Source organism: Lytechinus pictus, chromosome 5, assembly GCF_037042905.1.
Source record: "Lytechinus pictus isolate F3 Inbred chromosome 5, Lp3.0, whole genome shotgun sequence".
NCBI classification, from domain to species: domain Eukaryota; kingdom Metazoa; phylum Echinodermata; class Echinoidea; order Temnopleuroida; family Toxopneustidae; genus Lytechinus; species Lytechinus pictus.
Window position 1 is genome coordinate 25,698,272 of NC_087249.1, and position 17,322 is coordinate 25,715,593.

The 17,322-nt window shown below is 35.2% G+C and overlaps 1 protein-coding gene across 1 annotated transcript in view; it reads right to left on the reverse strand.

Annotated features, from left to right (window-relative positions):
* Positions 1–17,322, reverse strand: part of LOC129261620 (dynein axonemal heavy chain 8-like) — a 108,487-nt gene that overhangs the window by 64,666 nt on the left and 26,499 nt on the right. Inside the window, exons 19-29 of the mRNA XM_064100109.1 lie at positions 15,276–15,438; positions 14,466–14,649; positions 13,765–13,858; positions 13,092–13,260; positions 12,343–12,539; positions 11,299–11,425; positions 9,248–9,483; positions 8,312–8,416; positions 7,739–7,852; positions 7,290–7,352; positions 544–782 (exon numbers count right to left, since the gene is read on the reverse strand). Of these exons, the coding sequence (XP_063956179.1) occupies positions 544–782; positions 7,290–7,352; positions 7,739–7,852; positions 8,312–8,416; positions 9,248–9,483; positions 11,299–11,425; positions 12,343–12,539; positions 13,092–13,260; positions 13,765–13,858; positions 14,466–14,649; positions 15,276–15,438 (1,691 nt within the window). The remainder of the gene's footprint in view (positions 1–543; positions 783–7,289; positions 7,353–7,738; positions 7,853–8,311; positions 8,417–9,247; positions 9,484–11,298; positions 11,426–12,342; positions 12,540–13,091; positions 13,261–13,764; positions 13,859–14,465; positions 14,650–15,275; positions 15,439–17,322) is intronic.

Sequence of the window (17,322 nt, forward strand, 5' to 3'; positions counted from 1 at the left end):
GTTAGGCCTCAATACGGACAGCACCATCTATCATGTTTGAGCCTACAGTCAGTGTAACAATGGCTGACATTGCAAAGCTACGATACCCGCCGCGATGATCTAATTGTAAAACTTAGTTTCATCGAGTCATTCTCTTTCTTTCGAGGTATGGCCCGATGTATACCTCAATCATTTTAGCAGGTAAATTATCCAACAGTTTTGGCCATCGATCACTTTCATGTCCGTAAAAATACCGCCTACAATTTGCACTGAAACTGCAGTGAATACTGTCTGTACGCCCACTACAATAGATAACGTGTAGCTACCGCTGTTGGCCTTGGGAGGCAGCCAGCAGCGCAGCTGTGTGTATTTGATATTGGGTCTCCCAGATCCGGATAAATCCCTTATCCGGATTGGTGCTGGTCCCAACGTGTCCGGATAAGAGAGGTTGGACTGTATATGGTAACTTACAAATGAAATTGTAATTTCTGGAAAATATTTACATCAAAGAACAAATACACTGATACAACAAGAAGGAAGAAATATACAGAAACAGACAGATACCTGTTCTGAAAGTCAACAAGTTCTTGATTGATTGCATCAATATCCACCTCACTCCAGAGGATGTCATAGTAACCATTGACCCTGTCAATGACATCATTGTAGAGACCATAGAGCTTTTGTAGGAGATTGAGTTCTTTCTTGGTCTTCATCAGGGTTGGATAGTCAGTTACAGGGAGACCAAACAGCTGCTCTCCAGCAGAGTAGGTGTTGTATCTACGCCATAGATCATCAAATCTTGTCTATAAAGCAAAAAATAGAAAATTAAAAAGTTCAAGTTACTGCAATTGTCAACCATTAAGTGATATGAACACTAAGATACCTTGCAATAAGATTCTAGGGCTGATTGGTAAAATCTGTAATTATAAAAACCACTACGTACCACCAAGCATGTATGTAGATTTGTGTATCATCATAATAATGCCATTTTGACCTTTTTTTAGGCTGGTATGGATTTCAATGGATAATCTAGCATAAATTATTAAACAAAGCATGCTGTGGCAGATTAACAGACAATAGCCTGTTTCTATTTCAAGTTCTTAGTTTGTGATTTCTCACAAGTGTTATACATTGTGACAAAGGTGAGAATAGCACTGATAAAAAAATCACCTCTTAACTACACCTCTAAAAGCAGTAAATATTCAACAAAAAGCTAACACATTACTTGATATTTAGCAATCAAACAAAAAAATATCTCTTTTTAACTATTGAGTTTTTTAGAATGTGTTGTTTTTTGGTGGTTTAGTTCTTAGATCTTCCATTCACAATCTTAAAATTTAATTTTTGATATTCTAACGATGAAATATTTTGGGCTGATCTCATATCATATCAAGATAACAAAAACCTATATAGAATTTCTGATACTGACAAGATGGTAGTATAGTGAAATTGATTTTTGCAGATTGGTTGGATTCCAAAAGTCACACAAAACAGGTAAGGCGAGACGTCAATATCCGGGAGGGGTGTGCAAACGCGTGTACACGCGCTCATTACTTTTCATGCACGCCATGAAGTTAATGAGGTTGAATTTGTATATCAATAGAGCACCCCTGCGACCATCGCGGAGTGACATAACGAGCCCTTGCAGCCGCGTTTTGGCACCTCTATTGTTCGCGGGCATAGGGCTGGCAAGCCAAGAGGAATTTATTGGCGCGTGTAGAGGAGTTCGTTACCTCTATTGTTTGCCGTGAGAACTTGTGAGGGTGCAACTACTAGTATAATGAATGACGATGTGTGCCGTAATGAATTGGTTGGAAGGCGTGACAAATATTCAAAGGGACAAGAACCTGGACGCAAAAATCTTGCTCTGGCGAATCGCTAATTCATGCTTAGTACCTGATGATGTGAGCTTCCAAAATATGTATATAATTCCTGTAAATTCTTGACAAAGATGGAAAGGGAAATAGTTTTTGTTTCGGGTACTAGCGCCGCGCCTGGAAGTAAAATGCGATCCGTCGAAGCATTCGATCAGCCGCGGCGACCGCGCACAACGTCTACAGGCCGTCTACAGTCTACCCACTGAATCAGCTTGCAGAGCTCTGTTCGCTCTTATATGATTACAGCCATGCCTAATAATAATTTCAAAAAGCGCTGACAAATACGGCCGCATTGTCACTGGTACGTGATTCCTCCGAATTAGTCTTCAGAAAAGTTTAGTCACGACTCTGTATCGTTCTTGCTGGATACCCTCCCACTCAAACAATATCAGTTGGATACCATGTGCGCGCAAGCATACACAATACATGGTAGTTTTGAGGCAGAGCTTTATACCATGAAACAAAATTCTCTTTACTCTACGTACCAATAGCTCTACCTTTTGCAGTAGCGTACGCAGGATTTTTGAAAGGTGGAGTTCGAGTTGAATAAAAATTTGACAGAGGTTTTTACCCCCAAATTAGGTCTTTTCATAACCAAAAAAAATTACCAGCAAAAAAATAATCTAAGCAGGGGGGTGAACCCCTGTAACATCCCCTAGCTTACCTCGGTCATATTTGCTCTACGGCGGCCGTATGGCGAGTCGAAAAAAGCCGTTTTAACATTTTTTTTGTAATAGCTACAAATACGTGGTCTGAATAAAAATGGATAAAACAGCTGTTTTCGACTCGCCGTACACCCGCCGTAGAGCAAATATGACCGAGATATTAGGAACGCAATTTTCATAAAATTTGAATATTCGTACATAGATTTTGACATAAGCATCCAATTGCCATGAAATTAGTGTCATATGAAAGCCAATTAAATTTCCTACAATTTGGTACTATTCATAGGGGATAAGTAGGTCATTTGGCTGAGATTTTAAATAGAAAACTGCATTTTTCCCCAAAAATTGAAAATTTTGCAAATACATGATTTTTTAAAAACAAGTGGAACGCCTCTGGCAGTCTCGCCTGCATTACGCAATTTAAAATAGCAGCAGTGCTAACTTGGAAAACTACTATAAAATAATCATTCACAAAAACATCATTCATATGACATAATACCACGTTCATTGACCATAAATGACATTTGAACGGAGACCTAAGACTGTCAACTACACCCATGTCCACATTTCATTCACTCTATCCATAAACTTTCAAAGTTATGATGGCACTTCAACAATTACCCCAACATGGCCTAAGTTTATTGACCTTAACTGACCTTTGACTTGGTTTTGTGACCTGAAACTCACAGGGGATGTTCAGTGATGCTTGATTACTCTTATATCCCAAGTTTTATGAACTAGATCCATAAACTTTCAGAGTTAGGATGGTAATTTAACAAATACCCCCAACACGGCCAAAGTTCATTGACCTTAAATGACCAATTGACCATGGTCATGTGACCTGAAACTCGCACATGATATTCAGTGGTACTTGATTAACCTAATGTTCAAGTTTCATGAACTAGATCCATAAATTTTCAAAGTTATGATGGTAATTCAACAAATACCCCCAACTTGGCCAAAGTTCATTGACCCTAAATGACCTTTGACCTTGGTAACGTGACCTGAAACTCAAGCAGGATGTTCACTAATACTTGATTAACCTTATGCCTAAGTTTCATGAACTAGGTCCATATACTTTCTAAGTTATGATGTCATTTCAAAAACTTAACCTTCGGTTAAGATTTTGAAAATAATTTTCCCAACATGGTCTAAGTTTATTGACCCTAAATGACCTTTGACCTTAGTCATGTGACCTGAAACTCAGGCAGGATGTTCAGTAATACTTGATTAACCTCATGTCCAAGTTTCATGAACTAGGTCCATATACTTTCTAAGTTATGATGTCATTTCAAAAACTTAACCTTAGGTTAAGATTTAATGTTGACGCCGCCGCCGCCGCCGTCGGAAAAGCGGCGCCTATAGTCTCGCTCTGCTATGCAGGCGAGACAAAAAGTGCCCTCACAGGTTAATTTTCAGGATGCAGCCTGTTTACCTCATATATTCATATTCAGTGTTAAAAAATTTCTCCTTCTCAAAGTGGCACCTTGCTCAATTATAACCCGGACTAAGGCCGTTGGGTACGAGCGGAATTATTTTAGTACTATCCTGCATTTAAATTTGAAGACCTTCATTAAAGTATTTGCATACGGGTGGATGTGGTTGTGCATAGCCTATTTTGTGTTTGTAAATGGTTTTCCGTTCTATAGTTTAATATCTGAATTCTTAACCTTATTATATCAACTTTTTTTCTCTCTTTGGATTTTGTAGATTAGCATATCCTATATTTTATGTTATGTAATCCAGGGCCCCGCTCACAAGCCCCCCCCCCCCCCCCCCCGAGACCACCTTGCTGATGTCCACGTTTAATGAAGTGCACTTTCACAGTAATGAAATTTCAGAAACTTTTTGCTGAGATTGGATGTAAACGAGACAACACTCAAAACTTTTTTTCTAAAATCTTGTACCATTATTTGAGAACTCAGATGGTGTAATACCAATAAATTATGTCATAGACCTTAGCACTCTTCCTGCAGTCAATACAGTATATAAGATGTTCGATTGATACACGTTTGTAAAAAGTAAAACACACACAAATTAATTATTTCATTGATTTAGCTTTTTCTCATGTCTTGAAAATAAAAAGGCCTATAACGTTTTTATCATAAAGACTATTAACAAATTTAATAAATATCATTCCGTGTCTTTTCTACGATCATGTAATGTTTAGAAACACATCTGCTGCATAATTAGTTTGATTCATCTTTATTTTGTCAAAATTATCTCATCGACGATTCCGTTCAAAAATTCACCATAATGGGACCTAAATAGTTACATGTATATTTGTATTTGCATAAGTCACCGACAAGCTATGAATGGGCTTTGAGAAGACATGCACGCAACTATAATAGAGTCTATAACCATGGACCTACTAGTATACACAGTAGTAACATACAGACAATGAGGCATTCAGCATGTTCAGGGTTTCACGTTCAAACCGCTATACGCCAGAGACCTTTATAGCATAACTTCAATTGAAACGGATTTTCCTATTGTTTGCTGCTTTGTGATTTTCACACCTTCATCCATTGTTCTCAAAACGTGCTAGACGGCGTAATTGACCCAAGTCAGGTTCAAGGGGTCGTTATAGCTATATAGGGTCGTTGACTTCAACCATGGACCTACAACAACGCTTCTATGACCAGGCGCGTAGCCAGGGGGGCGGTCGCCCCCCCCCCAAACGTCCCCAAAAAGAAAAAAAGAAGGGAAAAAGAGAGGAGAAAAGGAAAAGTGAAGGGAGGAAAGGTAGCTTTGTGTTTGTTTGTTTTTCTCAAAAGAAAACTCCTTTACTCTTGCTCTAAATTTATATATGAATTTTGCTTCCGCGCTGTGCGCGGTTAAATGACAATATTGAAGTTCTCCATTGTTTCCCCCACCCTTTCTTTAACCCTGTTTTTCCACCTCAGCTATATGTCTTTCTTGCCAGTTAAAGTTCAAATGTATATATTAGGGCATGGAATTAGAGTTAGGTTGGGCCGAAGTATATGAAGTTATCTTTTTTTTTTAATTGATCGCGCAACTTCTGGTCGGGTTTGGCTCCGGGTGGGTAAAATCTTTATATCAATTTCTGCCGTCACCTCCATAAAGTCAACTTCTCCCGCTTTTAGCTCATTACTAAACAACCATAATTTTGGGGCAAACAGCTAGGTTCCTAATTTAAAAAGAGGAAGGTATAAAATTTGTGTCGTATTAAATAAAATGGTACAATATTTTTTATCAAATTCTATTAAACTTTATGTCATTTCCCTGCACATTCATCTCCTGTCCTGTTTTGCGCCCTCAGTTTGAAATTTTGAATAACACTTAAGTTTCTTTATGAAGCGCTTCAGGATAAGTCAAAGAAATTAGGCATCCTTTTTCATATAATTTCAATAAATCACAGAAGTTTCAACTTTTTGCGCACTATTTTCCATGTAATAAATGTCAATAGTCAAGAAAAGGCGTCTTTTAATATTTCTTAACGGAGAACAAGGGATCATAATGAAAGGTATATCAAATATATTTTAACTTGTTGACCCCTAAAAACAATTTTAAAACATGTCCTGATAGATCGCACACTCATCTGAGATGTTTGTGACTTCTACTTTGTTTTATTTACGTATTCAACTTTGTCGTGAAAAGGCGTCTTTAATATTTCTTAACGGAGAACAAGGGATCATAACGAAAAGTATATCATATATATTTTAACTTGTTGACCCATAAAAACAATTTTAAAACGTCCTGATAGATCGCCAATACATGAGATGTTACCAACTTCTATTCTTTTTTTTATTTACGTTTCCAACTTTGTCGAGAAAACGCGTCTTTCATATTTCTTAACGGAGAACATGGGATCATAACGAAAAGTATATCAAATATATTTTAACTTGTTCACCCCTAAAAACAATGTTAAAACATGTCCTGATAGATCACCAATATGAGATGTTACCCACTCTTATTTTGTTTTATTTACGTTTCCAACTTTGTCGAGAAAAGGCGTCTTTAATATTTCTTAACAGAGAACAAGGGATCATAACGAAAGGTATATCAAATATATTTCAACTTGTTAACCCCTAAAAACAATTTAAAAACATGTCATGATAGATCGCACACTCATTCGAGATGTTTGTGACTTCTATTCTGTTTTACTTTCCTTTCCGAAGTTGTTGGAATATTGCGTCAATTATATTTCTACTTGGAGAACGGGAGTTCATAACTTAAGGTATACAAAATATATTTTAACTCGTTATCCCCTCAAAGCAATTTAAAAGCATGTCCTGATCCGCCACCGTTTTGCTTGCGCAACTCTCGTAAACACGGAAGGGTGTTTTTTTTTAATTGGTACTTTGTACAGGAAGCTAGCCCCAGGCAACCTCTATTCCCCCTCTCGTAGATCCGCCCGCACGTCACGCGCTGCAAAGCTCATCTTCACTGCAAATGTTGATCCGCAGACTCTGTTTACGTGCACGCCAAACACAGACCTCATTTTATGTGAAGTGTACGCTAGCGCGCTGTGTGTGTGTGTATGTGAAATTACACTATTCAGTCTATTCTCGTGCAACGCTCCGGCGGGCGCGGCTTAGCCAATAGCGATCGAGATAATAATTGCGCCGTTCCCCAGCGTGCACGGATTATGCAAATTAGCTTTAATGTAGAATATAACGGTACTTCCTACTAATCTCTTGGAACTCCTTTGCACACTCTCATTATGGAACAATGGCTATACACGCGATAAAACGCATTTGGGCTTATAAATGGGTATTTAAGGGTATTACAATATTGTGCTTACCTGGAAGACTTGGAGTCGAACATTGGCTTCTTCTGGTGAGATGCCTTGCTCCATTGGGCCACTCTATGTATCAAGAGAAAGAAGGAATTAAAAAAAAAAGATTTCTTAATCAATCTTCTAATTGCATTAGTTGGTTTGGGTGGAGAAACTAATATGGATACTGTGATTTGGATTGGTGTCCTTTCCCCTTGATGCCAACTGTTGCTCTAAGAGGACTGCTACAGACCTTGCAGTATAATTTCATTCATTTTCATATGTAATCACTAATCAATATTTCAATTCTGTTTCATTGTTATATTATTGATTTGCAGAATTAATAACACAAATCTATAGATTTTTAAAAGAATTATGGTTAACATGCATCTCTGAAGATTCCATTAAAAGCAGTTGCAACATCACCAGAAACATGCACAACTAATTTGCAATGATTCGATTGAAATAGGGCTCACCTCTCCATAGTCTACATCAAATGACATATTGTCAACGTGGAAGGTTTCTACAGCAGTTAGAAGCTCTCCCTTGAATTCAGGCTGGATCTTCACCAGGTTTGCTTGCACAGAAGACTAAAAAGAAAGAGTTTTATACCACATCAGTTCATTCATCAAAGCTGAAGAGATGCACAATAAAAAGTAGTTCTAGGGAAATGTATGATTATCAGGTTAGTTCCCAAGTAACAATGTGCCTTCGGATAAAACAAGTGCAGTAGAAAGAAGGGGGTGGGTTAATCAGAAGCTTATAATATCAAATCATGAATTGCCCATATTTTGATATTCTCATGCAGGCTAAACTCGGTGCTTAATAAATATCTGTTACAAACACTGTTCGTAGATAGATTTTTTTTCAATATCTTTGCACCTCTCATCTGCTTTATCTTCTTCTCTTTCCTACCCTCCGCTTCTTGTCTAATGACTTACAATAGGGCTCTAAGAACCAAACCAAATTTTAATGCACACTATTTTATATTCAAGTCTAATCCCTTAATATCAAATATGAAAATAATTTTGAAGCAAAATACTACTCACAGCCTGTCTGCTAAGTTTCTGGAAGGAGTATCTAAGACTGTCCACTCGGTTGGCTTCTTCTCTAGGCACTGAAACCTGGAACTTCTGAAGCATGGAATACGCTTCCTGTTAAAATAAATGAAAAGTACAAAGAGTATTAAGGAATCCCAAATGCAGTTAAATTGATAAATGATTCAATGAAGTGCATAGAGACATTGTGTCATACACTGTGACATTTGCCACTCAAAAGATGATTTATCCATATTATTCTTTGTAATTATTATTTTAATATTATCAATATAGTGAATGAAATCTTATACACTATAAATCAGCTTCACCAAAGACCAGATTAATATCATTTTGTAATTTGAGCTGTATTTGAATATTATAGTATTCAACCTTTAAGATGAAGCTTTTGAGGCCCCTTTATGAGATTACAAAGATCAGCGATACTTTCCCCAAAAAATTAGTTAATATATAATACAAATTCAATACAAATTGTGTTTCCATCCAAAATTAATGAAACATAGGATTTTTGCATTCAATAATTAAAATTTATTTCTTGCTGGATATGATCAAAATATTGCACAGCTTAATTACCTAGAAAACAAAATATTTCAGGATAAAAATTGATTAAAAGATTGGCACAATTATTAAATTATGGGATTTATTCTTAGCAAAAGATGAGTTATTTTGGTAAAACATGTCTTGCTTGACGTACGTCCGCCCCCCAAAAAATGAGAATAACTGAGATCATTGTTAAACAAATTCTTCAAACATATATACGACAAGTATATATTTAACAAGAAAAATGTAGGCCTATAAAACTAAGCACTTTATGGTATAAATCTGTTCTGCTTCAAATTTGAAACTAATACATATATTGAGAAGCATGGGAGGTTTCACTTAGAAAAGGCATCAAATCCACATAACTTGAGATGCTGAAAAGTATCTTACCTCAATCGGTCCCAAGGTCATGTCAATACGGATATCCTGTTGACGTATCATTTCAAGGGCAGCCATTGCATTGCGGACATCATCTAGATCTTTGATAGGTCGACTAAGTCTCTTGGAATAATCACTGACAAAGTTGTTGATCTCGTCCATCTTGGCACAGTACTCCTTGTTGAGACTGCGACCAAGCAGCAGCTTCCATGCACGTGCTTCCACGGTGAGAGAAATGCGAATTGGTTCTGAAGGTAGATGAAAATTACCAGAGGGTTATTAAAATTTAAGAAAGGAATCATACTTAATATTTCAAAGGAATGCAATAGGATTGCAAAATATTGAGAAAATTGTCTTACTGGAAATTATTTATAAAGAGAAGAAATTAATCTAGAATAGCTGTAAAATAAGATGTACATGACACATACTAAAATTTTGAGTTAATAGGTGAACACCACTCTGATAGAACTATACAGCATAAAATTGCAAATCTATGTCATGAAACAATATAGCTATACTGTTGGGAATCAAAGATTACCAAAGATCTAAGGTAGATATGAAGCACAAATTGCTTAAAAGGTGTTCATGAAAAGAAACATATCAAAATATTCAAAATACACAATAATAATGATGGAAAAGAAAATACACATACTGACACACAGTATTATTATCCACATTTGAGCTGATTTATTAGATTTCAAATTTGAAAACATCTACAGTAGATATGAACAAAGTACTAACAACCCTCATATTGAAAATACATCAACCTGAACAGTGGATGTTGATTAAACAATTCAATGAAATGAGTTTATCAATGCAAAACTATTTTGAGAATGCACACTTAAAAATAAAGGTGAAAAATCAATACAATTTTGCTAAGTCTGTTCTTTTCAGAAATCTAGAATTTCTAATTTTCAAATAGTGTAACTTTCCCAACAGAATTATAATAATAATGATTATGATGATGATAACAATATAAACAATAATCATAATACTAATTGTAGTAATAATCATTACAATAAAAGTAATAAAATACTGTTAATACATGCCTTTCTTCATGTAAAATTATGTCAATATTCAAAGCTAATATAAATAAAGTGGAGCGCCTCTGGCAGTTTCACCTGCATAATGCGATTCAATAGAGCAGCAGTGCTGACTTTGAAAATGACTATGAAAGAATAATTCACCCAAAAACGACATTCATATAATATGCTACAATGTTCATACACCCAAAATGATATTTGACCTTGATCAAGTGACCTACAACTTGTGCAAGATGAGCAATGATACTGGATTACCCCTATGTCCACATTTCATTAACTATATCCATAAACTTTCAAAGTTATGATGGCAATTCAACAATTACCTAAAACATTGCCAAAGTTCATCAACCTTAAATGACATTTGACCTTGGTCATGTGACCTGAAATTTGCACAGGATGTTCAGTGATACTTGATTACTATTATGTCCAAATTTTATGAACTAGCTCTATAAACATTTAAGTTATGATGGAAATTCAACAAATACCCCAACATGCCCAAAGTTCATTGACCCTACAGGTCACATGACCTTGATCATGTGACCTGAAACTCAAGCAATACTTCATTACTTTTATGTGTAAGTTTCATGAACTAGGTCTATATACTTTCTAAGTTATGATGACATTTGAAAAAACTTAACCTTAGGTAAGATTTTGATATTGATTCCCCCAACATGGTCTAAGTTAATTGACCCTAAATGATCTTTGTCCTTGATCATGTGACTTAAAACCAAGGCAGGATGTTTAGTAATACTTGATTACCCTTATTTCTAAGTTTCACGAACTAGGTCCATATGCTTTCTAAGCTATGATGTCATTTAAAAACTTAACCTTAGATAAGATTTGATGTTGACGCCACCGCCGCCGCCGCAAAAGCAACGCCTATAGTCTCGCTATGCAAAGCAGGCGAGACAAAAATCACAAAGCTTAAAAAGAATACTGACATTTTTCATCATCTTTACATCCATCATGCAAACATAATTCTCCTGAAGAACATGAGAAATGGTTTAAAATTGGACTCACCTGTGTAGAGTAGGATAGCACCAACTTGTATTGTTGGGTCAATCTCCTCAATTTGAGATTCAAGTTCTTGATAATTCAAAATCTCTTGTTTCCATTCAGAAAGGATTGGTTCTGTCTGGATGAAATTCTGAAAAAAGAAGGATTTATGCAAAATGTGACCAAATTTTTTTTCCTCTCAGGTAATCAGTTTTCTCCTGAGATGAAATTGTAAGAGAATAAAAAAGGTGCAAGTTATAATTTTGGGCAATACCTACAAGCTTTATTTGCAAAGTGTGATTTTGTAAAAATGAAAGACAATTTTTTTTATTAAAGCAGTATTATCAGGGTTCCCAGCCCATCAGGGAAATCATGGAAATTATTTTACTTTTTTCCAGTCAGGGAAAAATCAGGGAAAAATGCCTCAAGTGAGGGAAAAATCAGGGACTTTCGATTATCCCAGAAATCCAAAGCACGAGTCAGTCAGACTCGGTTATATTTTGTTGCATATCAAAACAATATCCATTCACTGACTGGTTATGGTGGTACTAATTAGTTTTACATTATTGTTTTATACTGAAAATACATGTAATTCACTGCAACAACTTGGAAAACATGCAAAACTAGGAATGGGTTTAAATAATCATCAGCGAATTTTAAACTTCATCAGGGAAAAATCAGGGAATTTTGTTTTCTTGAAAAGCTGGGAACCCTGATTCTGCACATTTTATTATATATTTATTATTACTTGTCTGATATACATGCATGTAAATACCTGTAATAAATGGATGTGAGTGAAACAACTCAACCATTAGGACTTACAGTACTGCTGGCAGGAATATTGATGCATGTACATAAAATTCAAAGGATTATATAATATCTGAAATATCTTTAATTATAATATGCTTATCTACACTTACATGTTTTGCAATGGATCTATTCTCACTTCAGCATCAAATGATAACATCAAAGAAATTAGACACAAAATACTACTAATTGACATCTGTTTTGCCCAACTAGAGTTTTACTTAGTCGTATAAAAAGACCTCAATTGTACACTAGAAATACCTTGACACTCTCCTCCCTGTCTCCCTCCCACAAGTACTGGTAACAAGAGAAGATGACCAATGCTTCTTGAATCTTGGGTTTGGATTGACCAATAGCATTACTCAGCATCATCTGCAGCTTCTGGATGTCTTTATGGTCAGCAATACTTTTGTAGTAGTTTCTCAGCTTCTGGGGTGGGATTAACTCCACTTGTGGAGCTATTCCAAGGTAAAAAATAAAAATAAAAAGAGCAATTATTTGCTCAGGCAAGGGTATTTCATTACAGGTTAGTTAGCAGAACATTTTTAAGTGTGAAAATAGTATTTTGTGGAGCTTTGAAATGGCAAGAAAGTATGTGTGCATAATTTAGTTTAGTTGGATTACCAAATGACAATTAATTTTAAATCAATTTAAAATCATAATGAGTGATTTCTCAGCTATGATATATTAAAAACAAAACAATAGTCTGAAAAAGCATTTTCACATTTTTTGCAAATATACACAATTTTAAAATTCAAATTTGCTACAAGAATACGAACACAACTCCATTCTTTTGAGTATAATCAAATGTTGGAATGTCAACTTCAAACCTTAATTCACATCATATTTCAAAGAACTTTTCAATATAACATTGATTGAAAAATCTAATGGACCTTCACTTTCATTTCTTAAAAAAATTTATGTTAAACTATCTTGAAAAAAAATTATAATATAAACTTTTATTAAATAAATATGAGTGAAAATAAGGCATCAATATACGTTCCTGTTACCTGAGTGAGCGCCATGTCTGTGTTTGCCAGGTTCCACAAATGTAACAGATGCCTGAACAGGTCTAAATCTCTTCTGACCCCACTGAGCTACACCACGGCTAACCTCAAGAACACAAGATGTGGCTCTATTCAGTGCACTCTGGACATCCTCCAGACTTGGTTGCTGAACCTTCAAAGAGAAGGGGCAGATAAGTATTATTTTGCAAAATTTGTACTGTGCACAATGTACCACTTTATAAACCTTCCCCTAGTCCTGTTCTTCTGTACAATATTCAATATCTTCAATTTGTTTTACTTTTAATAAAAAAAAAGATTTTTTTTTTTAGGGGGGGGGGGTGTCAATCATTACAATTTTACTGATTCTGATATGCAACCTAATCTTTATATCCTTAAACCCTCAGATGCATTTAATATTAATGAATCATCCTTCCAATGATGAAAAAAAAAAACTCATACAAATCAGTTCATGCAAACAAAATTTGATTCTTATTGAAATAGTAGATCACATTTTTACTGAGTGTCGTTAACATTTATGTACCCAGAAAGCATGTTTACATTATTTTTTGCAGATTTTAGCTTTGTCACTTTATGATCAAACCCAATTTTGATTGATAACCCCTTTTCCTCATACACATTTTTTGAGAATATTTCAATAGATTTATTCAAGACATACCACATTTGGAATTGCTAGAGCTACATTGACTTTGAAGAATGCTTCCCTTTTCCTCATATTGGCCTTCTTTCCATATCCTCCTCTTCCCATGGGCCTAGCAGTGGAAAAAAAATCATCTTGTGCAATTCTCATTCAGTTAAAAAAAAAAAAATATATATTTTCTCTAAATGATCTTTCTTTGCTAAAATGATTCAAGCCGTCTATTTGTGAACATCAATTCAAATGACTGCAATGGGAATATTTCAATATCTAGTATACAAATTCATTTGAAACCTAATTACATAAATAAATGTCAAATGTGGATATTATTCCATTATCAATAAATCACTTCATTTCTGTAATATGCAAGAAAAAAGTGAAGGAATGGAGACTTCAGATAATATGCCTTATCTCCAAAATATTATCACATTCTAACTCTTCCTTAACTGCATCATCTATTATGAAAAATCTGACAAAACTTGCAGCATCACAGTCATATGCTCACCAAAAATAAATAAATTTTCTTGACTGTGACTAACGAATCCTTTCTCAGATCATCACAAAGATTAGATAAACCTCTTCAGCAAAATAATAACAGTGACTTTTATAAGCCAAGATCATAACACAAAAAAGGAAAATTAAGAAATAAACTGTTAGAAAGAATTATTGAAACATACTAAAGTACATAACGGGAGGGGGGGGGCAGGAATACAAATCCTTACGTTGAGAAGAATACCCTTTTCTTGATGGAATCTAGGGCATTCCTTGTAGCTTTGAGTAATGCTTCCAGGATGCGATGATTGAAGTGAAGCACCAACTCCTGGCATTCCTCTTGTAAGAGCTGCTCTTCTTCAATGCTTTCTGAGGTAGCAAGACTCATCTCAGACTCTGTTGCTTCCGATGCGGCTGGGTTATAAATGTTGATGTTATCTAGTATGTAACTTACAAATTTCAAAAAATCTCAAGTACTGAATCCAATGCTTTACATGTACGCCCATGGCCATGTTCATATAAAACATATCACATTGTTGTACAAAAAAAAAGTGCACCTTCCACTATTAATTGGTTATAAAATGATCATTTGTGCAAGCAGGGTGTATCCCAAGGATGCGCTGAATAATTGCAGGTGTTTTATACTAGCCAGGCTTGCAAGGTATTTGCATGTAATTGGAATTGAATTTGATTCCTACAACATAATCAGTAATCCCTAATTAATCACAGGTTGAAATTCTTTGTGGAGTATCTAAGCAATAAATATGACATTGGATGATGTTAGTTTTTGTAAAATGCATGCATTTTTTGGCATTCTGAAATGTAAAAAAAAAATTACAGTTCATCCAATATCTCCATCTAGTCAAGTCAAGACTGTCTAATATGAACTTATCATACTTTTTTTAACAAATCATTTCCATACCCTAAATTCATGATCAGAAATTGAAAGATATCAATAGTCTTTATGCATTTTAAAAATTTACACAAGACATTAAAATACAAAACTCTACAAAATAGGATATTTCCTGCAGTACATGTACCTTCACTCCCCTCTGCAGTACCATCTTTGTCACCGATGTTTTGTTTGATAGAATTTGACACTCTATGAGCTTGTTCAATGAAGATCTCCACCAGCTCAGTGACAGCCTCCTCAACCCGCATGCTGACTTTATCCAACAACAGTGCCTTCTGCTCACAGGCAGTCTGGATTAAGAAAAGGTTATATTACTGTCAATGAATGTATATAGGCTATATACTTCACACGATTGGAGTCTAGACGAGGAAGTCAGTGAGGGTTTAGGTTTGTTATTTTCATTCTTACATCAATAAACAGACTTGTATATTGATATTGAGATTTTAGTGTGGATTAATTTGCAAAATACTAGTTTAACAATATATACATTCTATGCCATTATGACACGAATAATTTGATCAATTAAACGGTTTTTAGTGATGCTATTTTTGTTTGATACTTCGTTACTGAACTTGCACATATTTGGTCATATTATATATATTTTTTTGAAATCTGTTATAATGGTCATGATACAGAGGGGGGGGGGGGGAGATCAAATAATACAGTCAAGACCAAAGTGCCTATCACAGGGATGAAAGAAAACAGAACAAGTGAAGGGTTTCTGGCAGTCTCGCCTGCATGTATTCCCCCAACGTGGTCTAAGTTAATTGACCCTAAATGACCTTTGACCTCAGTCATGTAACCTGAAACTCAGGCAAAATGTTTAGTAATACTTGATTAACATTGTGTCCAAGTTTCATGAACTAGGTATACATGCTTTCTAAGTTATGATGTCATTAAAAAAACTTAACCTTTGGTTAAGCTTTGATGTTGATGCCGCCGTCGGAAAAGCGGCACATATAGTCTCGCTCTCTATGCAGGCAAGACAAAAATGAAAGAACTGCTCACTTCTTCTATATTGCAATCAAATCGTTTCAAGAGGGAAATATTCATCTTAGTTTCTTTTTTCCTTTTCCCTACTTACATTCAAGGATGAATGTAATGGCCCGAATTCACAAAGGTGGATTCTGCAAAATCCACGGATTTTAGAATCCGTGGATTTTTGAGTCCATGGATTCTGGAAAATCCGCAGATTCTGCAGTTTGTGATTCACCAACGGTGGACTAAAAAATCTGCGGATTCCACCAGACCCACAGTTGAGTCCATGGATTCAACCGTGGACTCAACTAAATCCATGGATTCAACCATGGATTTTCAATCAAATCTAGGAATTTCACCTTTTTTTAGACTTCACTGAGCATGCTCAGTGTCATAAAAACATAAACATCTGCAGCATAATTATACACAATAAACCAAAAATATATTATTCTAAAATAAATGTTTGCTGGTACAGACCCCCCCCCCCCCATCTCCCAAGAATTATGTTTGCTGGCAATGGTTGTTGTGTATCTTTACACACACACACACACAATGTGCATACACACAAAATAGAAGCACATCATCAGCTAGCTGCACTTGATCAACCATGGCCTTGAAGTGGCAGAAAGCAGAAATCCATTATTTAATCGAGTTAATCTCAGATAGACAGGATAAGATATGTAAACGATAAAGTAATCACAATCTTTTTAACAGCAACCAATTCCACATCACTAAAGCACCACTGGATCCATCTATAAGAACAAGGTAAACACTGATTGCCAATTCACTTTGAATCACGCCATGATCATGATACAATCAGGAAACTAATCATGAATAACGTTATCAGACATTCCAATCCTTTATACTTAAACATCATCACCTAATTTAAAATATCACAGCATTATATTCGATTTTGACACACACAAAAAACATACCATCACCATGATCACTCTTATCGATGGGAATAATATCTGGAATAATTCAAAGCAAAATCAATTAAATTTGATAACAGACAATTTAATATACTATTTTGTCACATTTTCCACACATTAATAACCACACTTTACATTATTATTTAACTATGATTACATAGATTATGACTGTTAAAACTAATTTTTCTGCAAGTCGAGTGACATGCATGTACAAATTAATTTGTTAAAATTCAAATACATCATACTATCATGGAACACCATTAA